The 24,806-nt window shown below is 37.4% G+C and overlaps 1 protein-coding gene and 2 long non-coding RNA genes across 4 annotated transcripts; all 3 read right to left on the minus strand.

The window, feature by feature from the left end:
* Positions 1 to 260: 260 nt before the first annotated feature.
* Positions 261 to 13,016, minus strand: LOC100247638 (GTP-binding protein OBGC, chloroplastic). Of its 2 annotated transcripts, XM_010651461.3 has the most exons (7): positions 11,849 to 13,016; positions 10,750 to 11,023; positions 10,200 to 10,271; positions 9,336 to 9,627; positions 8,179 to 8,329; positions 876 to 984; positions 261 to 447 (listed from the first exon to the last, which is right to left on the minus strand). In XM_010651461.3, exons 1-7 carry the CDS (start codon positions 12,826 to 12,828, stop codon positions 352 to 354), a joined length of 1,974 nt encoding a protein of 657 aa, XP_010649763.1. In that variant the 5' UTR covers positions 12,829 to 13,016; the 3' UTR covers positions 261 to 351. The 2 variants fall into 2 exon arrangements, with proteins under 2 accessions (XP_010649763.1, XP_010649764.1); XM_010651462.3 differs by lacking the exon at positions 10,200 to 10,271 and having other exon boundaries at positions 11,849 to 12,978.
* A 966-nt stretch (positions 13,017 to 13,982) lies between these two features.
* Positions 13,983 to 16,045, minus strand: LOC104879236 (uncharacterized). The gene is made up of 2 exons (XR_009465638.1): positions 15,719 to 16,045; positions 13,983 to 15,632 (listed from the first exon to the last, which is right to left on the minus strand). It is a non-coding gene; the product is annotated as an uncharacterized LOC104879236 (long non-coding RNA).
* A 237-nt stretch (positions 16,046 to 16,282) lies between these two features.
* Positions 16,283 to 24,482, minus strand: LOC132253775 (uncharacterized). Its single transcript, XR_009465639.1, has 2 exons — positions 17,271 to 24,482; positions 16,283 to 17,167 (listed from the first exon to the last, which is right to left on the minus strand). It is a non-coding gene; the product is annotated as an uncharacterized LOC132253775 (long non-coding RNA).
* Positions 24,483 to 24,806: the final 324 nt, after the last annotated feature.

A 24,806-nucleotide genomic window follows, 5' to 3' on the forward strand; every position in this document is an offset into this window, starting at 1 on the left:
GTATACATTATGATTATGATACAGTAATTGGTTATACCCAACATGATGCGTATTTAATTAAGAATCACATTACATAACTAAATTTGTCTTCTTTTTTAAGTATTAACTACTTCTCAATTATAAAGTTTATTATTATTTTTGCATCACTTCATGTGATACCACGATACATGCGAGATACTACGGTACGTAAGATCATGTTTGGCTCCAAAAGTGGTAAAAAAAATGATTTTACTATATAAAATACAAAATAAAATTAAATATAATTCAAATTTGTTAAAATATTATATATTTTTAAATTATTTAATCTTTACATAGGAAATGAAAAATAAATAAAATCAAATTATACCTGGATTACTTCCACTGAGGCCATTTGACTGAATCTGTTGACTCCTTCCTCACATTTGACGGACCACTACTATCAGCGGAATCATGCCACACCATCTCCATCTGAGGAAAAGACTTAACATATTGTCACTTGAATTATACCAATGATAAAAAGAGTAAATGGGAGGGAGCTACAAGGCAGGCAGTCATGAGTTGGACAAAAGACCTGACAAATATTGAACGACTGAGATCTTTCTTGTTATTCTTTTCTATTTTAAGAATCAGGGTATTCAACTCTCTTATAAATCATCATTACAGAAGCCTTTGCAAGATACCATCTGAATAAAGTACAGGGCTAGACGTGCCCCCTCCAGCAGAGGGCAAAGTTGAGTCTCTACTTTACTCAGAATAAATGGCCTTTGAAGGGTATCTTGCAATGAGTCATGACAAAATTTTCATGCTAGCATTGTGTTACCCATGTATCTGAGGTCAAGATAGACATAAAATTGAAAACAGTGAGAAGGAAAATGTTTAAAGTTGCATGGACAAACCTCTCCAACAATCACAGTGTCACCTTCTTTGACACCAAGTTTGATGAGAGACTTGTTCACCCCGCAAGCCTCCAGAACATGCTGGAACCTTCTGTCAGATTCTATATATCTATTCCAAAATAGGCATTTATGAATATCAGTGAGATGAATCAGCATCACCAGAAAGGTAATATTTTCTTCCCAGAATGGACAAAATATGGAGTTATAATGCACTATTTGCCAGGTGGAGCATAATATAATGCACATCATGCAAGTTTAATATAAGTTGGAAACACATTGAAGACTATAATGTGCCTTAAAGGTTGGGGAATAATTTGATGAATATACCAAATATGGCAGAAGACATGAAATAAATTGAATCTGAAGGAAAAATTATAGCAAGAATAAGTAGTATCAAGTTATTTGTGCTGTACATGCAAATAGAAACTGGACACATCCTTAGTCCGAGCATAGGAAAAACCTAAAGCAACTGATGTGGTGTGAACAAAGAAGAAGAAAATGGCATTGTGATTTGAAATGGAATCAGAATTATGCATAAAGCTAGTCCAATGGTAATTTAGCAACAGGAAACAATCCTACTCAAAAACCAAAATGAGCATACTTAGATGTTATTAATAAGAGCATCCGTTTATCCACTTTAACCATATCTTATATGTCTAACCACAAAATATCTTGTGTCCAAGTATTTTACAACTCTACACCCAAGAGTCACAATTTTTCTTCTACCCTATCTTGTCTGGCCAGTCCACAAAAAGAACTGCATTACAAGATTTCCCTGTCTAAGAAAGGCCTTGAGCAAGGAATATCCAAATAATCCCACTTTGTCCAACCTAAATCCCAGCTTTCAGGTGGACTTTGTTCTGCCCAATTAACCAAAAAAGCCAACTACTATGCATTCAACAAAGTATTCCCTGTTTATAATTCCATCTGGATTATACCAAACTTGATTAATAGGCATATCCACTCTGAACCCAATTTTTTGCAAACCCCACCTTACGGTCACAAGAAGACAAATACTGTAAAACTGGAAAGGAAGATAATAAATGCGTCTTCAATATCATGTGATCTTCAATTTAAATTTTTTTTTTTTTGATAAGTAAAGGATATGCATTAAGAAAAGGCAAAACGCCACACAGCATACAGGAAGTATACAAGGCAACTTAGGCCTCAAAAAACAAAAACAAAGAATCACCTCCCTTTAAGTGGAAGTTATCCACTCTAAGAAGCCTATAAGGGAGAACACCTCCTCACCTACATACAATTTGGCCCAACTCCACAAGTTACAAACAAAAGAATTCTTTAACTTTTGAACATTCAAACCCCCCCCCCCCAAAAGCTAATCTATTCCTCTCCTTCCACACCGTCCAAAAAATACATAACGGAATGGCATCCCATATCTTTTTCCTTTTCTTCCCCACAAACGATCCCCTCCAACTAGCTAAAACCTCCTTTACAGTTCCTGGAAAAACCCATTTCACATCAACTAAACCAAAAACAATATCCCATAAAGCTCTAACCACTGTACAATATATAAGGATATGATTTACACTTTCTTCTTCACATTCACACAAGAAACAACGATTTGGAATTTGAAGTCCTCTTCTTTAAAGTCTATCCAGAGTTAGCACCTTCCCCCATGACGCCTCCCACACAAAAAAGGCAACTTTAGTTGGCACTCTTGCCACCCAAATGCTTCTTGAAGGAAAACCTATATCATCAGACTTCGTCAACAAACTATAAGCTTCCTTGACCCTAAACTGACCACTTCTTCCTTTCCTCCATAGAACTGAATCTTCCTCCAAGGAGGGTTTGAAACCCCTCAATGTGTGGAGAAAGTCTCCAACCAACTCCAATTCCCAATCATTGAAGTCCCTCAAAAAGTGTAGGTTCCAGTTTCCTTGACCCGAATTTTGATCCCACATTTCCTCAACCGTCGAATTCCGTTGCGCAGTCATACCAAAGAGATGAGGGAAACATTGAGACAATGAGGATTCTGAGCACTACACATCTATCCAAAATCTGATCATGTTGCCCTTCCCTACTCGGAATGTCATGTTATCCCAACACCAATCTGATTCTTTCCAAATCTCCTTCCAAACCCCTACTCCAACCGCCCCATTTGCCTTTTTGGGCCTCCAATCAAGACCCTCCTGCCCATACTTCATCTTGATCACTTGTCTCCACAAATTATCTTTGTCACAGGCATACCTCCATATCCACTTGCCAAGTAAAGCTTTGTTCAACAAAGCTAGCTTCCTAAGTCCTAGCCCACCTTTATCCCTGTCTGTACAAACCACCTCCCATTTAACCAGATGAACTTTTCTCTCCAAATTTCTCCCTCCCCACAAAAAATCCCTTTGCACTTTCTCAATCCTTCTAACAACAACCTTGGGCATTCTGAAAATAGACATTTGATAGATTGGCATGCTAACCAAGGTACTTTTTATTAAGGTGACTCTTCCTCCTTTAGAAATATATTGTCGTTTCCAAAGAGCTAGTCTTCTCCTTATTCTCTCCTCCACCCCATCCCATATATAAGGAGCTCTATTTGGGGCCCCTAAAGGAAGACCCAAATACTGAGAAGGTAAAGTCCCCACCCTGCAACCTAGCTCAACAGCCAACTCCTCCATCTCCACCACCTCTCCAACTGGAATGATTTCACTCTTGGCTAAATTAATCCTTAGGCCTGAAGCCGCTTCAAACCAAAATAAAATCCAACTTAAGTGAGTTAGATGATCCTTTCTGGCCTCACAGAAAATAATTGTGTCATCCGCAAAAAACAAGTGAGAGATGTTCAAAGAAGAGCCACTTCCACCCCTTATGTTGCATCCTGATAAAAACCCCCCCTCCACAGCTCTCCTGATAAGAACATCTAGCACTTCCATCCCCATAATGAAGAGGTAAGGAGACAAAGGATCCCCTTGTCTAAGGCCTTTAGTGCTAGGGAAGAAACCTGCAGGCACTCCATTAACCAACACTGAAAATTTAGCTGAGGATAGGCAACTCCACATCCACCCCACCCACTTAGACCCAAAGCCCATCTTTTGCAACACCTTCAACAAGAACTTCCAATTGATGCTGTCATAGGCTTTCTCTATATCCAATTTGCATATAATGCCATTTTCTTTTTGTTTCTACCACATGTCTATCACTTCATTTGCAATTAAAGAAGCGTCAAGAATTTGTCTTCCCCTCACAAAGGCATTCTGAGAAGTGGAAACCACCTTACCAACTACTTTCTTCAGTCTATTAGCTAACACTTTAGCCAATAACTTGTAAAGTCCCCCCAAGAGACTAATAGGTCTGAAGTCTCTAAGGTCCTCAGCCCCACTTTTCTTGGGGATCAGCACCAAGAAGGTATTGTTGAGACTCTTAAGGAAAGAACTGTGATCATAGAAGTCTTTGAACATTTCTAAAATCTCCTCTTTAATGAACTCCCAACAATTTTGCCGGAATGCCATAGTAAAGCCGTCCGGACCAAGGGCTTTATCCCCATTCATCTCCATCAAAGCCACATGGATTTCATCCTCTGTAAAGGGCCTCTCCAAGTTCTCAGCCTCTTGTAGGCTGATCTGATCAAACTGAAGGTTCCCTATGTCCGCCTTCCACCCCATATCTTTTGAAAGCAAACTTTGAAACGCATTAGCAATTCCTTCCCTGATTTCCTGCTCCTCTATCATCCACTCCCCATTGATCTTTATTCTCTCCAAAGAATTATTTCTACGATGAGCGCTTGCCATGCGATGAAAGAAGCCCGTGTTTCTATCCCCCTCCTTCAACCATATTTCCCTAGAAAGCTGTCTCCAATGAGTTTCCTCCATAATCACCCATTTTCTATAATTATCCTTTGCCTCTTTCTTAAGCTCTGTTTCCTCCACAGTCAGAATTCTTTCACTTTCCTCCCTATCCCAAAATTCCACCTGCTGCAAGGCTAAGGATTTATTGCTCTCCAGCTTTCCAAAGACTTCTCTATTCCAAACTTTTAGTTTCTGTTTGATTTCCTTCATCTTAGTAGCCAATTTGTAACTAGCACTGCCCCTAACCTCAATTCCTTGCCACCAGCTGCGCACAAGATCTTTGAAGCCCTCAACTTTAAGCCACATATTTTCAAATCTGAAAGGAGTCGGGCCTTGTCTTATCCCCCCCCCCCCCACTAACGTAATTGGGAAGTGATCGGATACCGGACGGGGCAGCCTACACTGATTAATCCCATTGAATTGGTCTGTCCAACTAGGGGACACAAGGAACCTGTCCAATCTTGCCCATGCCTGATTGTTTTGTCCCCCATTCCACGTAAATTCTCCCTCCTGAAGGGGAAGATCCATCAGCCCAAGATCATCCACAATTTCAGCAAATTTCCTCATTGCTGAATTCATTCTCCTCTGGCTACTCCTTTCCCTCGAAAACAAAGTAATGTTGAAATCCCCCCCTATACACCAAGGGTCTTCCCACAGCCCTCTAATCGCCCCCAACTCATCCCATAATGCATCCCTTTCCACTTTGGAAAACAGACCATACACTCCCGTAAAAATCCATATAACCCCATTTTCTACATTCCGAAATCTGCAAGATAACGTAAACTGACCCTCTTCCCAATCTAGAATATCCAAAGACCTTCTATCAGAGCATATCAGAATCCCTCCCGAAGCCCCTTCCGCGTTCACAGCTTTCCAATCTAGGAATCTTCCGGAGCCTATACTTCTCACAATGCTATCCGACATGGCTTGAATTTTAGTCTCCTGAATACAGATTAAGTCCACCCTCTGGTTACTTATGAACGTCTTAATGACTTTTCTTTTAGAGCTATCATTTGCTTCCCTCACATTCCAACTCAGGATTTTCATCTTCATTGGACAATCACAATCTGACGCCCTTTGCCCTGTACCGAGCCTTTCTGTTTAATTCCCCCCTCATAATTAATGGAGCATTCCAGTCTTTTTAACTCCCTTTCAAACTTAGATTTTTCCAGTAGCTCTTTATTATGGATTTTCTCCCTTCTTTTTCTGATTTTAGTCAGAAAATTCAGGATTTCCTTCTCCAATCCCTCCGTGGGGAAACCCAGGAATTGGCTGAATTTCGCCAAACCACTCTCCTCCCATTTGCCCTCCTGCTCACCTCTCTCTGTTTGGGTATCATATATGTCACTGACCCCAAACATCCCCCTGCCCTTATCACTGCTACTTTTACTTGCTCCCAAATCCTTACATCCATTGCTCCTTTCATTACAGCCCTCATACACCGTTAACCACATTGTATTGTCAGCCCAAGTTTCCTCATTCCAGTCCCCAGAATGATCGAAAAACTCCCCTCCCGGAGTCCGATCAAAATTAATAGAATTGAGATGAGAGGTCCCCAAAACCCTTTTCCCCCAAGAGCACAACCCCATTCCATACCTCATTGACTCCTCTTCAAGCGCCTTATCCGTCTCTGATATCCTAGCCACACCATTTAGCTTTCTCATGTCCTCAGTCTCCCGTGCAACAAAAGGCTCTGGCACATGAGTATTACCTGGAGCGAGACCCGTCAACAGTAAGTCCTTCTTCTGAGAGTTATTATGTTCTTGGGCTGCTGAGGAAGATGGGCCCTCCCTTAGCTTTACAACTATATCAGACTGATGGATACATCCCTTTGAGTTTGGGCCTTTGTTTAATGGCGACTCTGGGCCTATAGTGGAGCAGCCCACCTCATCAAGCCTATGCGACGGGCCTGCTTCTGGACTAATCTCGCTTGCAGCCACACCTTTCATCTTCAAGCCCATGACTCCACTCTTCAGGCCAGGCCCACCAACCCCTCTTGACTCCTTTGGGTTCGCAGTTGGGTTCGCAGTTGGGCTTAAGGGATGCATTGCACCAGATTGAGCCCAAGACCGGGTTATTAGGCTTCGGACTGCGCTGGATACAACCCGACCCGGTCCAATCCCCTGCTCACCCGTCCCATCCTCTGACGGGTGCAGGGTCTCGAGCCTCACGCTCACCCACCCCTTCGTCACTCGCTTCTCCGCGCGTGAGATCTCCTCACCCCTAACCTCACTGCTATGACGACCATCTGCTTGTCTGCATGACCTCCTTAGCACCGAACGGCATTCCCACCATAAGGATACCGCGTAGACCTCCTCCTCCGCTTCGACTTCCAGGACACTCGGTCTAGCGTCGCCTCTCCCTCTCACCAAAGATTCTGGCCCACTGGAGCTCACCCATCGTTTTCGTTTGTTCATCGACTGTGATAAAACCGCCACATTCATCCCCCACTTTCTTCAAAATCTCTGGGCTCCAAAGCGAGACTAGAAGCCCAAATAATCTCACCCAAATTTCCTTTGTCTCTTCCTTCTCTGTCTAGCATCCACTTCTAGGACTCCAGAAATCCAGCCCTACCTGGACTCCTTCCATCGTGCGATTTCCGGAGGATACAACACGACGAGCCTCTTCCAAATCTTCAAAGTCCAGCAGAACCCTTTCCTTTCCCAACTTAGCCAACCCTAAGCTACCTTTAAGCTCCCACGATTTTGCCCAAAGCTGTCCCAGCTTCTCAAGATCATCTTCTCCCCCTGAGTTATCTTTCCTACTCGCCACAACACAATGTTCCAATTTCTTTAGCAATCCTATTGATTCCTCCCTTCTCACCTTCACTACGATTGCGTTTGGATTGCCCGACAGAGCTCGTTTTGCTATTGTTGCATACGATCTCCCCCCAACAGTCTTCCCCATGTCCTTTCCTTCCTGGGTTTCTGGTTTACTGCCCGAAGAGCCTACCACTTGGTTAAGCTTCTCCGCCATGGTCATCCACCCCCTTTTATCCCTTCTGCCTCTCGGGATGAAGATGCAAAAACGTTTCCTCTCTAGATCGGAGATCCTTAGGAATAAACCCCCCCGCTTTGTTTATCCCTCGTGACATAGAATATATACGGCCCTGCTCCTTCCATTCCCTTCCCCATCTTCCTTCTTTCTCATCCTTGATACAGAGGTTCAATCCTTCCAAGAAAAACCCTAGGCTGTCTGATCCCAATCGGACCCATGACGAGACCCCTCCCTTCTTCTCCACAATGAGGACTTGGCTTTTTCCTTTTCTCTCGTCCACAATAATCCCGAACGCCTTGGATTCCACTATGAAGCTGCATTCCTTCCTTTTGCTTCGCGGCACCGACCCCTCCTCCCCCTCCTCACCATCACACTCACCTACGCACTCTCTCTCGCCTTCTCTCGCTCTCTCTCTCTCTCTTGAAATTATGCTTCGTGCAGTAACATTAATATAGACTCAAGGAATAACAAAGACAGGGAAAGAGATACAAAATAAGAAGTCAACCAACCGCCAGTTTGTCATTTGAACGAAACGTTGCAACCCAGATCCAACTACATGCCAAGTATTGGAACCTTTCTCATGAAAGATCTCAAACTCATTAATAGAGGCACTTCGCTGCTTATGTAGCATATCGGCAACATGGTTCAAATTTACTGGATCTGTCCATCCTAAATCAGAGGGGAATTGTCAATATAGCATTGGATCAAATATGAAGGACAAAAAGGATTAGACTACAAACAAAAATCAAGTCATTATTTGATAATTTTAGTACTTGAAATTAGACAATTTAATCCCAAAAATAATAATGCAAATTCCAAAACTAGCATTATTTCCTATTGATGATCACATAAAATGAATATAAATCACCGCACAAAACATTCTCTGGTGCATCTGGAAAGAAGCTAAATAGGAACCCTTTTGACAAGATGGAGGAATCTTTTACTCAAGTTGCAACCCTTTGCATTGAATTTCATGCTAGGTATGGAATCAGTATAGATGGCTGGTAAGATATTTCTTATGTAGATTTTATTGATTATTTCAAGTTGTAGGAGGTCCTCATTTTCTAGTTTCTGGTTTTCATCTCTGAGCTGTACCCTTTTCTTCATTGGCTTAATGAGATTTTCATTACTTACTAAAAGGAAGGAAAAAAAGGGTATTTGATTAAAAGGGAAAAATAATCATAGATTCGGAAGAATAACCTCCTCCTTGGAAACTTGAAATATAACATTTTTTGGACTAAAATGCTCTTCATCAATTTTTTTATCCCCATCTCACGTCCAAGCACCTTTTGAAAAAAAGTGCAGTGGTAAAAATATCAAATTGAGGTTATATTTATAATTTTCAATAAGTGGGGGTTGTTTTTTCAATGGGGATTATCTTGTCCCTTTGACACAAATATTCCAAAAAAAAAATTCACTGCACATAGTTATATAATCACTAAAAAGCAATAATAAATGAAAAGAGGAGGCAAACATGCATATTCATAACTTTTTCAGCAACTGACCAATAAAAAATAATTTTCACATCCAAAACAAACGGAAACCTGTGATACAATATTCTATCCTTGCCTCATGTATCATTTAAGGGCTAACCAACTACATTACTTGGAACCATCACTCAGACAGACAAGATAGATTAGAAAGGAAATTAAGATAAAATTCTGACCTTCAATTTCTTTATTGCTTTCTGTTCTGTTTCTTAGAAGCTCATAGGCAGCGCAGACCACTTCATGAGTGCCCTCTCCTTTCACCGCACTCATGCAAAAAGTTCCAATCCCACGAGCTTGTAGCCTTTCTTTGAATGATGGCCACCGCTCATATGCCTCTGGAAGGTCCATTTTGTTGTAAGCAACTACGTAAGGTTTTTCAGCAAGTTCAGGACTAAATAGTTCCAGCTCAAGACGAACGGCATCAAACTCATATTCTGGCTGCTGTGAGGAACCATCAACAACATGTACCTAAGCCAGGAAAAGAATAGGAATTCTATTAGACTGCAATAGCTTTCATATAAACACAAACATACATATAATGACAAAAATATCAAATTGATTATTAAGTTTGGAACAGTATACAGGGAATATGTAGAAGGGGCTAAATAGAAATAAATAAGATAAAAGAAACAGTATATACCAAATGACAAACATCTAACACCAAAATCAACTTAGAGATATTTAGAAAGATACCAAGAACATTCAACCAGGTGAAAGCTAATCTTAAAACGCAAGAGGAGCTGAAAATTATTACTACTCATGAGTAATGAACAAAGGGCAATCTCATGGTGTACACCATGCTTCAAGCTGGAGATTACAGGTTATTGAACTCTTCAGGTAATCAAGCAGGTGGAATTTGAATTATGTGACCAAAGCACTATGATTCTATAAAGCTTTTCTTACATGGTTTCCTTTTCCAAAACACAAAATAGAATTCATCAAACAAGTTACAAATGCATAGGAAGAGATAATCAGGCTCAGATTGGCCAAAGAAGCATATGGTAAGAGCAGGAAAAGATGTGTGAAGTGAAATGTCAAACCTTGACTCCCTGCATAAACTTGGCCTGGTCAAGGAAAAGTTTTCCCAACTGAGCATAAGTTTGTTGGAACAACTACAAAATTGAGCAGTAATGCAAAATTCAATTTCATTGGCTTGAAGAGATCCATAGAGTTTTGAGCTCATGTAGGGAATTGCTGAAACAATTAATCTTAAATAGTGGATTTATTAGTGTCATCACCTAATTAACATTCAGGAGCTCAGTTTTTCAATCCTCTGCTTCTTAACCAACATCAAGCCTAAAGCAGAATCTTCCATTGTGACTAAATGTATTTTACCTCTAAGACTTTGTTACAGTAGCAAGGTCAGATATAATATCATCTATTGATAAAACTAAATAACAGGTATGGGTCACTACTGCAACCAGTCAAAAGATTGATGAAGGAAGATTGCAGAAGGTAATTTCATAAGTTCACATAATTAGATGACATGCAAAATTCAATGACAAAAGACTAATACAACTGCCTTTCTAATCATTGGACCAGAAATGCTATGTCTTGAAAAATAAATTAGTTCCAACAGAAAGTTAATACCAGTGAAGAACACCTTTCGGTGTGCCGAAGAAACTCATGACCTAAACCAAAACCCTTGTGTGCTCCTTCAAGTAAACCTGGCAGATCTGCTACAACCATTGTAGCATCATAACCAAATGAAACAACACCCAAGTTTGGAAGTAAGGTTGTAAATGGATAATTTGCTATTGTTGGCTGAGCAGCACTTATCACACTGAGAAGTGTACTTTTCCCTGCATTTGGAGCACCCACTATTCCAACATCTGCAACCAGCTTCAGCTCCAACTCCAACCACCTGATAAAAAAAACCATTATTCTGAATGTGCATATCATGGAAACACATTAATCACCCTTAATGGGGTTGGATAGGAGGACATAGAGCCACAAAATGCAGGAAATGCACAACTACTGCTAAGCTTTACCTATCCTTAAGCTCACAAATAAGCCCCATTCCTAATATTTGGGGTTAGTTAAGATCTACCAATTATTTAAATCTAGCATTAACAAGTAACAGCCAGAAAAAAGGGCACCAAGGATCCCGTATGCTAACCATAAAATCTACCTTTAAACCAGCGCTTGCATGGTTTTCTACACATGCATGTGACCTTTGCAAGGTGGCATGTGAGTTCCACTAGTAAAAGAGCTTGAATTTTAGTTCTCACCCATAAACTTGGGACACTTGCCTCTTTGGGCTTAAATTGTTGATATTTGAATGCATGGTACATCAGGGCTTGAAATTTGGGTGGCAAACCAACATTTGGCTCCATTGAGAATGGTCAAGCAGGCCTATTGCAATGTAAAATAAATTGATAGATTAAATAGATCATTCATAATAAGCAAGCACTGGTACCAAATTCACAGCCTAGCTTTAGAGAATAAAATTGTCATGGTTGCACATTAAAGTAAATCCAAAACTTCCAGAATTGAGCACCATTGTTGTAACTGTACTGGAAGTTTTCTGGCAAGAGAAAATATTCATTCGACTAGTGATTATGTTTTTAAGAACCCATCCCATTTGTTATAACCTACATTATCCAATGAACTGCTCAAAAATGCCAGATTCAATTATTTAAAAATAAGAGAGAGAGCGAGAGAGAGAGAGGAGAAAAAAAAAATTCACATTTCTGGACCCTCTTCACCATTCTCTGCAATCTTTGGCACCTTATTTGTCCCTGACTTAAATGATGCATTGCCTCTCCCACCCCTTCCACCAGGCAGCAACATGGCCCTCTGCCCTGGATGCAACAACTCCAAAAGCACTTCCCCTTCAACCCCATCAGAACCAGCCTCTCTAATAACAGTCCCAGGTGCCACTTTGACCACCACATCCTCCCCCTTAGCCCCATTCTGATTCCTCCCCTGTCCATGACTCCCTCTCCCTGCCCTAAAATGCACGCCATTCCGAAAAGGCAAAAGCGAATTCATAGACCCATCGACCTCCACATACACATTTCCACCTCTCCCTCCATCCCCACCCGAAGGCCCCCCAAACGGCACATACTTCTCTCGCCGAAAAGCCACCACTCCATTCCCACCATCCCCAGCCTTTACATAAATCTTCGCCCGATCAAAACATCGCATGACGGCCGGTAACCCCTTCTCCTTCTCTTCTTCCTCGCCATTAAAAACACTCACCATTTCACCGTGTCCAACAAATACTTGTCCCTCACCATCCTCATCCTCATCCTCATCCTCCTCTTCGGGATCGGAATTAACCTCATATAACTCAAATTTTCCATAATCAAAACCTAATTGCTCGTCAAAAACATCCTCTTCGTGGCTAGATTTGTCGATTTCGGATTCAATAGTGGGCGGAGATAAGTCGGAGAGTTTAATTTCTGTGGAGGATTGGAAAGATGAGTTGAGGGAAGTAGTGAAGAAGTCTTCTCTGGGAGGGAGGCTAGTGTAGGTGGTGGCTTGGTCGCCGTAAGGAAGAACTTCATTGGGACTGGTGGTCCTGGTTCCGGTTCTTTTTCTGATCTTAGGGTTGGGGTTAGGGTTAGGGTTAGGGTTTCTAGGGAGCTTTTTGGGATTGGCTTTCCTGGTGGTGGGGCGAGCTAGCGAAACTGGAGAGAAGCATATCGATAGGGAAGAAGACATGCTTTACGGCTCGAAACAAATTAGCGGTAAACTGAATTTCACTTCTTTTTATTAACGGATTGGATTTCAATTTCCTAAACGACGTCGTTTTAGTTTGGCGCACGCGCATGAAAAAACTCCTTTCATCTGTCTCCAAAAGTTTGAGAAAATGGAGATTCAGAGATAAAATTAGAAATAAGATACTAAAATAATTGTATTAAAATTTTGGAAAATGCGTCTTTTCACACACTCATATAAAATTTGGATTCTTGTGATTTTTTTTCATATGACGTATTGAAACACACTTTTCCCATATAAAAACATTAAAGACTAAAATTGGTTTTAGCCAAAAAAAGAAGGGCCCAAACAGCCTTTTAACGAGGCCCAATACGAACATTCAAGCCCAGGTCCACTCATTCCGGAAAATGCATGATCACTCTTAAAAATAGTTTTATATTCCTTGAAATACAAAACAGATTTCTAATTTAAAATTCTTAAATATGAGAACTTAACAGATGATGATGATGATGATGACGACGATGACGAAATGATAGTAGTGATGATGATGATGAATGATAGTAATGATGATGATGATGATGACGACGATGAAATGATAGTAGTGATGATGATGATGGTGATGAAATGATGAGGAAGAAGAGATGAGGGAGTACAATGAGAATAAAATTTTGATAAACTTGTCTGTAGATAGATAAACTTGTTTGTTTAAGGACTTTATGCCTATTATGTTGCTTGAAATTATTGACTAGCTATAGAAAAAATGGAGAGTAATTAATGCCCTCGTTTTTATGGTAAATTTTGAAAATGAAAAAAATAAAAAAAACAAGTGAAGAATAACATATAAAGAAATATTTAAATATGAAAATTGAACATATTGGATAAGTTATTTTGTTCCAACAACATCTTTTGAGACCGAAACTATTTGATAGGATTTTTGAGCCAACGGTATAATTTGAGAGCTTCTAACACCTACATAAATAAAGTTAATGGATGTATTGGAAAATGTACTATTGAATTGTTAGCAAATGTTTAAAATCTTTGAATTCCTTCAAAATTTCAAACCCCTATACAAAACATTGTAAAACATGGCTTTATGACGATCAAGTCAAAAGTGGAATAATAATGACAATGCAAAAAATAGAAATAAGAATAAAATATTCTAATTCAAAAGGCATTTAACTTATATATTAAACTTTACATTCTCTATACCACCTTATAGCTGTAAACACCTATACATGGCACATAGCGAAGGTGTAGCACCCGACTTTCCTATTGTACAATTTAAAACAAAAGAAAAAGAAAACAAAATGTCATTCTTAGATTCAAGAAGTGAACTAATCAAAAAGCTTAAAAAATCTGCACAAACCATACCACTAGAGGCACAAGAGCATGTTTTCCAAAGATTAGGTCATAAAACAATAATAGTAATAATAATAATAAAAATAATGTTTGAAATAAAAGAAGCTTGCAAATGCATATTCAATTCAAGTAGTACTTGGCCATCAGGAAACTTTGCTTTGTAAACAGAACCAAGGTTCCCTTCACTGAACCTGTTAGCAAATTGAATGGAGAGCAATAGTGAGAATTGCAATCTCAAGCTAGACACTGTTCAATCAAATAATCTTAGTCACTCAAATAACTAAACTAAATAGGATGTTTAGGAATGCCAAATCAAGTCAACTTCTGGATTAGGGCTCTAAATAGCTTGACTGAATCATCTAGACATACTAAGACTGATGATTAAAGTATGTCACTTTCCAAATGCATACAGCAACATCAAACTAACCTACCTACTAAATTGGCTATCACCAAAAAAGGTCCTTGAAATATGTATATTTTATCCTATAATGTAAAAAAAAAAAAAAAAAATCCACATGTTAGGCAATATAGGCATCAAAGAGAGAATATTCCATTTATACTTGATTATACTCGGCAAACTGGGCACCATTTTGGTCATTTTGGTCTACATGACATGACTTACAATGGTTTTTTTTTTTTTTCAAGCAACAACAAAAAATGCAGAACACATAAAGATCAGCAGAAAGATCATTTGATAGAACCTGTCCACTTAACCAAGTCAACAGAAAGATCAGCTATGCACTTATCTTCTAATTCACCACTCCGGTGGCTGACTATCATACCCAATCCAGCAGCTTTAGAGTCTAGTGCAGCTCAAATGGATTCAATCACTATGCCATTTTTTTTTACCTACAATTATATATTACATATGAGATAAGATCAGAATCAACATGCAATATTTCCTAATGAAATATGATGATGATCAACCATAGAACAATTGCCAACAACTATTGTTATACAACTCATCTCCTGTTTAGATATAAAATGACACTGATTTCTTGGCGATTTAACTCATAGGAAGTTATTTGTGGTACAAGACCCAAATCACAACTAAGGAACTTGTGCTTGCTCCAATTTTTGCAATCACAACTAATTAAGAGTTTCCAAACCTATCATTCGAATGATGTAATTCAGAAAATGAATGAAGAAAATGAAAAAAGACAGCTTCAATGTCAACAATGACAACAAGGATGATGGTAATGATTATAGAGATGATGATAATTGCTTCTATGAGAAAAAATACATATAAGAATAACATTGAATATGTAAATCAAACTTACCTTTTGGGGATTTTTTTGCCTACCACACTTTTTAAGATAGTTGAACAGTTGCATAAATATATATAAGAATAACATTGAATATGTAAATCGAACTTACCTTTGCCTACCACACTTCTTAAGATGGTTGAACAGTTGCATAAAACACACTGGTAGAGGCATTACTGCAATCTATTAAGTGGTTAATTTAGAAAACAAATGGAGAAAAAACAAAAGAGAAATAAATAATAAAAGATTCCTAGATATGGAAATAAAACCTGCTTAACAAGGACTTCTCTACCAACTGCATCATTTAAAATCAAATGGTTCAATAAGGGTTCTTGTGTCAACATCATTTGTTAATGTATCACACCTACATCAAGGAAGTCAATTGATGCATTATCAGTAGGCTCTTGAATTATAAAGCAAAAAAGTCATACCTTGGAACCAAAACTTTTTAAGCATTGAGATGTTTGCACCAAAAGCAAGCTGTTTAATAGTTAAGCTTGAAAGAGAATGAAGACAAAAAAAAGAAAATAAGAAGATAATAGACGTGATCTATTTATCCATTAACTTTGTGATAACTATACCTTCGAAGAGCTTTGAACACCAACAAGAAAAGACAAACAACCTAATTTTCCATGACAATGTCAAAAATAGAAGAAAGATAAATAAGAAATAAAATTCTTAAATATGAGAACTTAACCTATTTGTGGAAGGTTCTTGTGTTGCATCTACCATTAGAGAAATCCAAAATCCTACACAAAGTATGTTAAAAGAACCAGAGCATGCTCCTTAAAGCTTAAGTTATGAAATGATAGTGAGGATGAGGATGATGAAGATGATGATGATGATGATGATGATGATGATGATGACGATGATGATGATGACGATGATGACGACGATGAAGATGATGAGGTTAAAAGAACCAGAGCATGCTCCTTAAACCTTAAGTTATGAAATGATAGTGAGGATGAGGATGATGAAGACGATGATGAAGATGATGATGATGATGATGACGATGATGATGACGACAATGATGATGACGATGAGGAGGAGTCCTCAGGATGATGAAAATGATGATGATGATGATGATGACGATGATGACGACGATGACGACGATGAGGAGGAAGAGATGAGAGAGTACAATAAGAATAAACTTGAATATAAATGGATAAACTTGTCTGTTTAGGGACTTTATGCCTACTATGTTGCTTGAGATTGTTGAGTAGCTATAGAAAACAAGGGAGAGGATTAATGCACTCATTTTTATGGTAAATTTTGAAAATGAAAAAAGAAAAATACAAGTGAAGAATAATTTGAGAGCAAGAATAAGTATAAATCATCATAATAATTCATAGCTAATATAATAGTACTATAGATCATCATAAGTATATACATAAGCTAACTAAATTTCACCTTCAATTGTAGTAGTTGGACGATAATACTGTGGACTTTCATAGCCCTCCAGGCTTTTGTGATTGTGTGCATGAGCTTAATTAATGCGAACAACAAGTAGGAGCACTGCACAGCTTACCAACAAAATTCCTCCCCAACAACCAAAAGAGCTATTGCTCCATAACCTGGTTTTTTCTTCTTGTGTTCATGTACTTTCCTAAAGAGGTAGTTCTGAACAACACTTGATTCAACTATTGGTAGCTCAATTTCCAAAGGAAAATCCCAGGGTGAATAAGTTGTCTCTAGGATGGAACCTATTTCCCCAAATCCTAATATAAAAGAGATAAAGATAAAAAATTATCAAAGCACAATTCAATATGGCAGTGTACACAGATTAAAAGCAACAACTTTACTCAGGCGATTATCACTAACCATAAATTTGCTATTGACTAAAATTGTCTTGGTATGATGCTAATAAAATGTTTACCATGGATGTTCCTGGTAAAAAAGAAACAAGTCTTTTGATAAGAGAAATATATAACACCAGTTGATAGAAAGATTGCTATGAAGGGACCTACAGAGAGGGCCAAGAAGACCACATATCTAGAAAAGTGATTGTATGATAAATCATTGGGACAATAGATCCAAATATGGTATGATTTCCAAGGCATAGAAATTTTGCTTATAGAACAGACCAATAGAAGAAGTTAAATAATATGTAAACATTATGATTTATGATAAAACTATATAAGCAACTATCAATTAGTTTTGACTCCATCCACAACAGAATATTAACACATAAGGCATCCATATAAAGAAGGCTTATCATTGTGCCATAATCTTCAAGAAAAACTATTACCACTAGGTAACACCTAATAATATAACTGTCTTGCTTCCTTTTAGATTTTACAGGCCAATAAATATACATTCCTTTTAGATTATGTTGGCCAGTAAACACATTGCCAATGGGTCCAGATAATGAATTGTGGTTCAGATTCCTATAAGAATATAATTGTTATTTATGAGTCATTATGATATAAACCAACCGTAGTAACCAATAAAATAGGCAGTATCGGGAAAAACAATTAACAATTGTCGAAGATTTTTCCTTAAGGTGAGGGAGTGGGGAACATTTTGACTATGTTGCATGCCAAATTTCTGCATTCATAGAAAATGAAATCACAAATAAAATCCCACATGATCGGTAACACAAGCATTAGAGATAAGAAAAGATTCCATTTATACCTGATTATACTACTTGGCAAACCACTTGCTTCAACAAGATGCACCATTTTGGTCTATATGATGTGATATACAATAGTTTCTTTCTAGTAGCAACAAAAAAGGCAGAACACATAACAGAGCTTAAGGAGTTCAGCTGATAGAACCTGTCCACTTGCCAAGCTAACAGAAAGATCATTTATGAAGTTATCCCTCTGATTCACCACTCCATTGGTTGACTATCATACACAATCCTGCAACTTTGCAACTTTAGAGTCTAGTGCAGCTCGAATGGATTCAGTCACCATAACAATCTGGTTGACCAGCAATTATACAGGTAAAATATTAGATAAGATCAGAATCAACATGCAATATTTCATTAGGAGATATAATGATGATCAAACATATAATGATTACTAGTAACTATTGCTGTACTACTCATCTCCTGTTTAGATACAAAATGACACACTGATTTCTTGGTGAAATTTAACTCATAAGAAGTTATTTGTAGAACATCACCCAAATCATAACCAAGGAACCTATGTTTGCTCCAATTTTTTCCATATCAATGTGTTCTTTAGTTTTTCTTATTGCTTTGATTAAATCAATATAACCAATTTGTCTTTCTGAAAAAAAAAAACAAAAAAAAGTATCTAACCACAGTTTTCAACTCTAAAACATATAATTCTAGAACCATCATGTCATTGTATGGATTTGGCTAAATGAAGCTTTTTTGAGATTCATAATTCGTCACTCAAAATCTGAAGATCAAAATAGACTATATATAATAAGGAACCCCAAAGAACTGAAGTCACATGGATGAAGCTGGCATGGTTAGGTACTAGTGTTTGCAATCATGCTTGCAACAACAATCGAAGTTGTAAACTAAGGACAACATGGTCCATGTCTACATAATAGCCTGATACTTTTGAGGGAAACCCCAAAGAATTGTTGTTTCTAGCTGATTGAACCTTTGCTATAGTGTGTTTTGCATTTGCTGGGATTCTGGAAGAAACTTCTCTTGGAAGAAATTTCCTCAAATCTGACATGGCAAGTAGTGGGAATCTGCCTTGACACATCAGTGGAGGACTGAGAGCAAGGAATTGTGGACTTTCGTCTACTGTAGTCAAAGACCATTGAATAACCAGGAAGGAAGGTAAATCAGGAAGGTAACAATCCATAGCTGATATATAACAGTACTATAGATCATCAATAAGCATATACATAGGCTAATAAAATTTTACCTTTGATTGTAGTAATTGGAAGATAATACCATGGACTTTCACTTGCTCTCCAAGCTTTTGTGATTTTGTGCACAAGCTCAATTAAATGTGGACAACAAGTAGGAGCACCATGCAACTTACCATCAGAATGCTTCCATCAACTATGAGGGCTTTCCTCCAGGACCCGATTTTTTTTTTTTCTGGTGCTCATGAACTTTCCTAAAAAGTTAGTTCTTAAAAACACTTGATTCAATTGTTGGTGGGCTATTAATATTTTACTTAGTTTCCAAAGGGAAATCCTAAGGTGAATAAGTTGCCTCTTGGATGGAACCTATTCTCCCAAAACCTAATAAGAGATAAAGACAAAAAATTATCAAAGCATAATCTGATATGGTAGTGTATGCAGATTAAAAGCAACAACATTACTCAGGCTATGATCACCAACCATAAATTTGGTGTTGACTGAAATTGTATTGGGATGATGCCACTAGAATGGTTACCATGGATGTTCCTGGTAAGAAAGAAATAAGTCTTTTGATAAAAGAAACATATAACACCAAGTGATGAGAAAGATTGCAATGCCTACAGACCAACAAGAAGATCACAGACCCAGTAAAGTGATTGTATGATAGATCCTTGGGACAACAGATCCAAATATGGTGCAATTTCCAAAGCATATAAATTTTGCTGATATAACAGACCAATAGAAGAGGCTAAATTATATGTAAACATTATGATTTTTTTTTTTTATAAGTATAAACATTATGATTTCTTAATGAGTAATAAAATTATACAAGCAACTGCCAATTAGTTTCAACTCCATCCACAATAGAATATTAATACACAAGACATCCACATAAAGAAGGCTTATCATTGTGTCATAATCTCCAAGAAAACCCACTACGACCACGTAACACTTAATAATTGCTTCTTTTTAGATTCTGCAGGCCAGTAAATATATAATTGTCATTTATGAGTCATTAGTGTAAACCAACTATAGTAACCATTAAAATGGGCGGTACTAGGACAAACAATTAACATATGTCGAAGATTTTTCAATAAAATGAGGGAATGGGGAATATTTTGACTAAATTTGTTGCATGCCAAATTTTTGCATTCATAGAAAAGAAATCACAAATAAACTACATAAAACATTAGGAAATCTAATAGAAACTTATAATCAAGCATCTCATATATTAGTGGCACATTAGGGAGTAACCCGTATGGAATTTCACCTTGAATGTTATTGAAGCCAACATCCAAATAGAAAACACAGATTGAAAAATAATTAGTGAATAAAACCCACATAAATTTACATAAACCTAAATTTCAATCAACATAATCTCTTACAGTTGCTTCAAATTATGGAGATTATGGAGATGGCCTTCAATACCTATCAAAAAAAAAATTATGGAGCTGGCCTCCAACAATATGTCCACCAAGGTTTAGTCCTGGAAGCTGACTGCAGAGATAAGAGAACATGTGGTTTCCACATATCATCTAAATTGGGCACATAGTTAAAAATGACCTATGTTACATTGCATGAAAATAATAATGGACTTCGAACATCGGACTCCCTTCCATGATTCATCACATGGACCCCATCATATGATCTCCACTTCTGCAACTATAGTGGGTAGAGTTCAGTAACTTTAGTTCCTTGTACAAGTCTTGAAGAGTTTTGATAGATAAACCCACAGAAGATATATTAGAAAAATGGTGTTTAAACGGCAACGCAAAACATATAAGGAGTATACAAGAGTCACCACAAAACAAAAGACAAAAAGGCAACTCACCAACCCTCAATAAGAACCCAACCAATCAACAAAGTTAACTAAAGAAATGGGTCCTACTTCTAAACAAGACTTAGCTCAAGAGAAGAGATTATAAACAAAAGAATTTTTCATTATTTGAATCGACAAAACCTCATTAGCAAAAACTATCATGTTTCTTTCCTTCCAAACCGTCCAAAATAAACAAAGAGGAGCTGCCCGCCAAGTCTTTTCACGCTTCTTGTCCACAAAGGAAGTGAACCAACCTAAGAGAGTGTCTCTAATTGTAAGCGGAAGAACCCAATTAACACCAAACAAAGAAAACACAAGATCCCACAAAACCCTCGCCTTGGGGCAAAGAACAAACAAGTCTTGAAGAGTTCCCACGGCAGAAAGTGAAAAAAAGGGAATCACTTAAGTTTTTTCGGATTATTATCCTATTAATTAGTCGTTTTTATTTTTGATCCAATGTAGCACTCAATCACTTTTGGGCATTCATCCATTTTGGTAGACTCCACTATGATTGCCCACAATATTATATAAGCCCCATTCATAGCTACATAGGTGACCTCAGCATTACCTCATTTGGAGAGAAAACCATTCTGAAAATGATATTGGACTTATGTTAAAAAGGACCTATGTTACATTGCATGAAAATAATAATAGACTTAGAACATGGGACTCCCTTCAGCACATGGACCCAAGCATATGATCTCCACTTGTCCAACTATAGTGGGTAGTTCAGTAACTACAGTTCCTTGTACAAGTCTTGAAGAGTTGCCACAGCAGAAAGTGAAAAGAAGGGAATCACTTAAGTTTTTTCGGATTATTAGCCTATTAATTAGTCATTTTTAGTTTTGATCCAATGTAGCACTCGATCATTTTTGGGCATTCATCCATTTTGGTGGACCCCACTATGATTGCCCACAATATTATATAAGCCCATTCATAGCTACATAGAAGATCTCAGCATTACCTCATTTGGAGAGAACCATTCTGTTATTTTCCCTCAAGAAAAGAACATAAAGATCTTTGCTAGCAAATAAAACTAAGGAAAAGAAAGAGTGAAAAAAAATTCAATTAAGAACCATATTATCTACGTTACTCTTGAAAAAACAGTTTTAGTTTTGATCCAATGTAGCACTCGATCGTTTTTGGGCATTCATCCATTTTGGTGGACCCCTCTATGATTGCCCACAATATTATATAAGCCCCATTCATAGCTACATAGAAGATCTCAGCATTACCTCATTTGGAGAGAACCATTCTGTTATTTTCCCTCAAGAAAAGAACATAAAGATCTTTGCTAGCAAATAAAACTAAGGAAAAGAAAGAGTGAAAAAAAATTCAATTAAGAACCATATTATCTATGTTACTCTTGAAAAAAAAAAGTTTTAGTTTTGATCCAATGTAGCACTCGATTGTTTTTGGGCATTCATCCATTTTGGTGGACCCCACTATGATTGCCCACAATATTATATAAGCCCATTCATAGCTACATAGAAGATCTCAGCATTACCTCATTTGGAGAGAACCATTCTGTTATTTTCCCTCAAGAAAAGAACATAAAGATCTTTGCTAGCAAATAAAACTAAGGAAAAGAAAGAGTGAAAAAAAATTCAATTAAGAACCATATTATCTACGTTACTCTTGAAAAAACAGTTTTAGTTTTGATCCAATGTAGCACTCGATCGTTTTTGGGCATTCATCCATTTTGGTGGACCCCTCTATGATTGCCCACAATATTATATAAGCCCCATTCATAGCTACATAGAAGATCTCAGCATTACCTCATTTGGAGAGAACCATTCTGTTATTTTCCCTCAAGAAAAGAACATAAAGATCTTTGCTAGCAAATAAAACTAAGGAAAAGAAAGAGTGAAAAAAAATTCAATTAAGAACCATATTATCTATGTTACTCTTGAAAAAAAAAGTTTTAGTTTTGATCCAATGTAGCACTCGATTGTTTTTGGGCATTCATCCATTTTGGTGGACCCCACTATGATTGCCCACAATATTATATAAGCCCCATTCATAGCTACATAGAAGATCTCAGCATTAACTCATTTGGAGAGAAAACCATTCTGTTATTTTTCCCTCAAGAAAGAACATAGAGATTTTTGTTGGCAAATAAAACTAAGGAAAAGAAAGAGTGAAAAAAAATTCAATTAAGAACCATATTATCTATGTTACTCTTGAAAAAAAGTTTTAGTTTTGATCCAATGTAGCACTCGATCACTTTTGGGCATTCATCCATTTTGGTAGACCCCACTATGATTGCCCACAATATTATATAAGCCCCATTCACAGCTACATAGAAGATCTCAGCGTTACCTCATTTGGAGAGAAAACCATTCTGTTATTTCCCCTCAAGAAAAGAACATAAAGATCTTTGCTGGCAAAGAAAACTAAGGAAAAGAAAGAGTGAAAAAAATTCAATTAAGAACCATATTATCTATGTTACTCTTGGAGTGGAAAAAAAAAAATCAATTCAGAACCATGTTATCTATGCTACTCTTGTTTTAGAGAAATAAAAAACTAAACTCAACCAACCATTGGGTCCAATTAAGTGGAGGTTTCGCTTTCTAAGATTCCAGAAATTTTCTTGGAGACCAAACAATTGGAATGAAGCATTACAATAACTAGTAATCACCACGTAGTGCAAATTATCTCAATTTTCTAGAGAAATTTAAAAGAAAATGACGAGGAAAAAATCAAGAGTACAAGAACCAGTACCCTTTTTGTGATCCGTAAAAGCTGAAACTGGTTAAATTATTTTTTTAACAGTTAAAGAATCAATCTCCCAACAATAAAAATGAAAAGAAAAAAAAAATCAAAAGATGACAAAAAAATCAAGAACCAAAAAGTGGAGATGCAATCTCGTGGATATGCGATAGCCGAAGCTTGCAAAGTGATGAATGTCGAGAACATAATTACAATGAGAAATAATCGTAGATGTCGTTTCATCATTTCAAGAAGCAGAGTAACATAAGCATGTCTTTTCCCTCGGAGAATCTAAAGAAAATAGAGATATCACAAAGGAAACATATAACAACATCTGTTTGGATGCTGAGAAAACTCATGAAAAGAAAGAGAATGGAAAATCTCGAAAAAAAAAATAACAACATATATGAAAAAGCAATCAAATCTAAACAACATCTGTTTGGATGCCCAGAAAACTCATGAAAATAAAAGCAAGGAAAATCTTGAAAAAAAGAACAACGTATACGAAAAAAATCTTTTATTCAGGAAAAAAAACCAATAAAAAAAAGGTTTTCAAGAATTAATAATCAGTTTTTCAGAGAGATTTCGTTCTTTGAAAAAACAGAGTAAGGAAAGTAATTGAAACTCAAGAGAACAAGGGTTTTGAACTTACCTCTGAGGAAGCTTTAAGAGAGAAAAGCTTATAGAGAGAAAGAGAGGGGTTGAGAACGAGAGCTCTGAGTTGAGTGTTGTGTCCTTGAACAGGTTTTATACATTGATATTGCCAGCTCAGCATTCTCTCACTTGTGAAGCGAGCTGTGTTTTTGCGTTGGCGTTTTGTCCGTTGATATTGCCAGCTCAGCATACCTCACTTTTGAAGCCGTTAACCTCACACGTATAGTGAGAGCTGAGCTCTGTGTTCTTGAACTGGTTTCACCCGTTGATATTGCCAGCTCAACGTATTCTCACTTTTTGAAGCCAACTGATTTTATACGTTACTACTGTCGGTTCAGGATACTCAAAGTAGCCGTTAAGCCGAGAGGAGTCAT

Source organism: Vitis vinifera, chromosome 5, assembly GCF_030704535.1.
Source record: "Vitis vinifera cultivar Pinot Noir 40024 chromosome 5, ASM3070453v1".
Lineage (NCBI taxonomy): Eukaryota > Viridiplantae > Streptophyta > Magnoliopsida > Vitales > Vitaceae > Vitis > Vitis vinifera.

Excerpts from the sequence above, each read along its gene's own strand:
- LOC100247638 (XM_010651461.3), bottom strand. The coding sequence starts at position 12,828 with ATGTCTTCTTCCCTATCGATATGCTTCTCTCCAGTTTCGCTAGCTCGC. Across the intron at positions 9,628-10,199 it reads AGTTTATGCAGGGAGTCAAG|GTACATGTTGTTGATGGTTC; the intron begins GTTTGACATTTC and ends TTCCTGGCTTAG. Across the intron at positions 985-8,178 it reads GTTCAAATGACAAACTGGCG|ATATATAGAATCTGACAGAA; the intron begins GTTGGTTGACTT and ends ATTTTGGAATAG.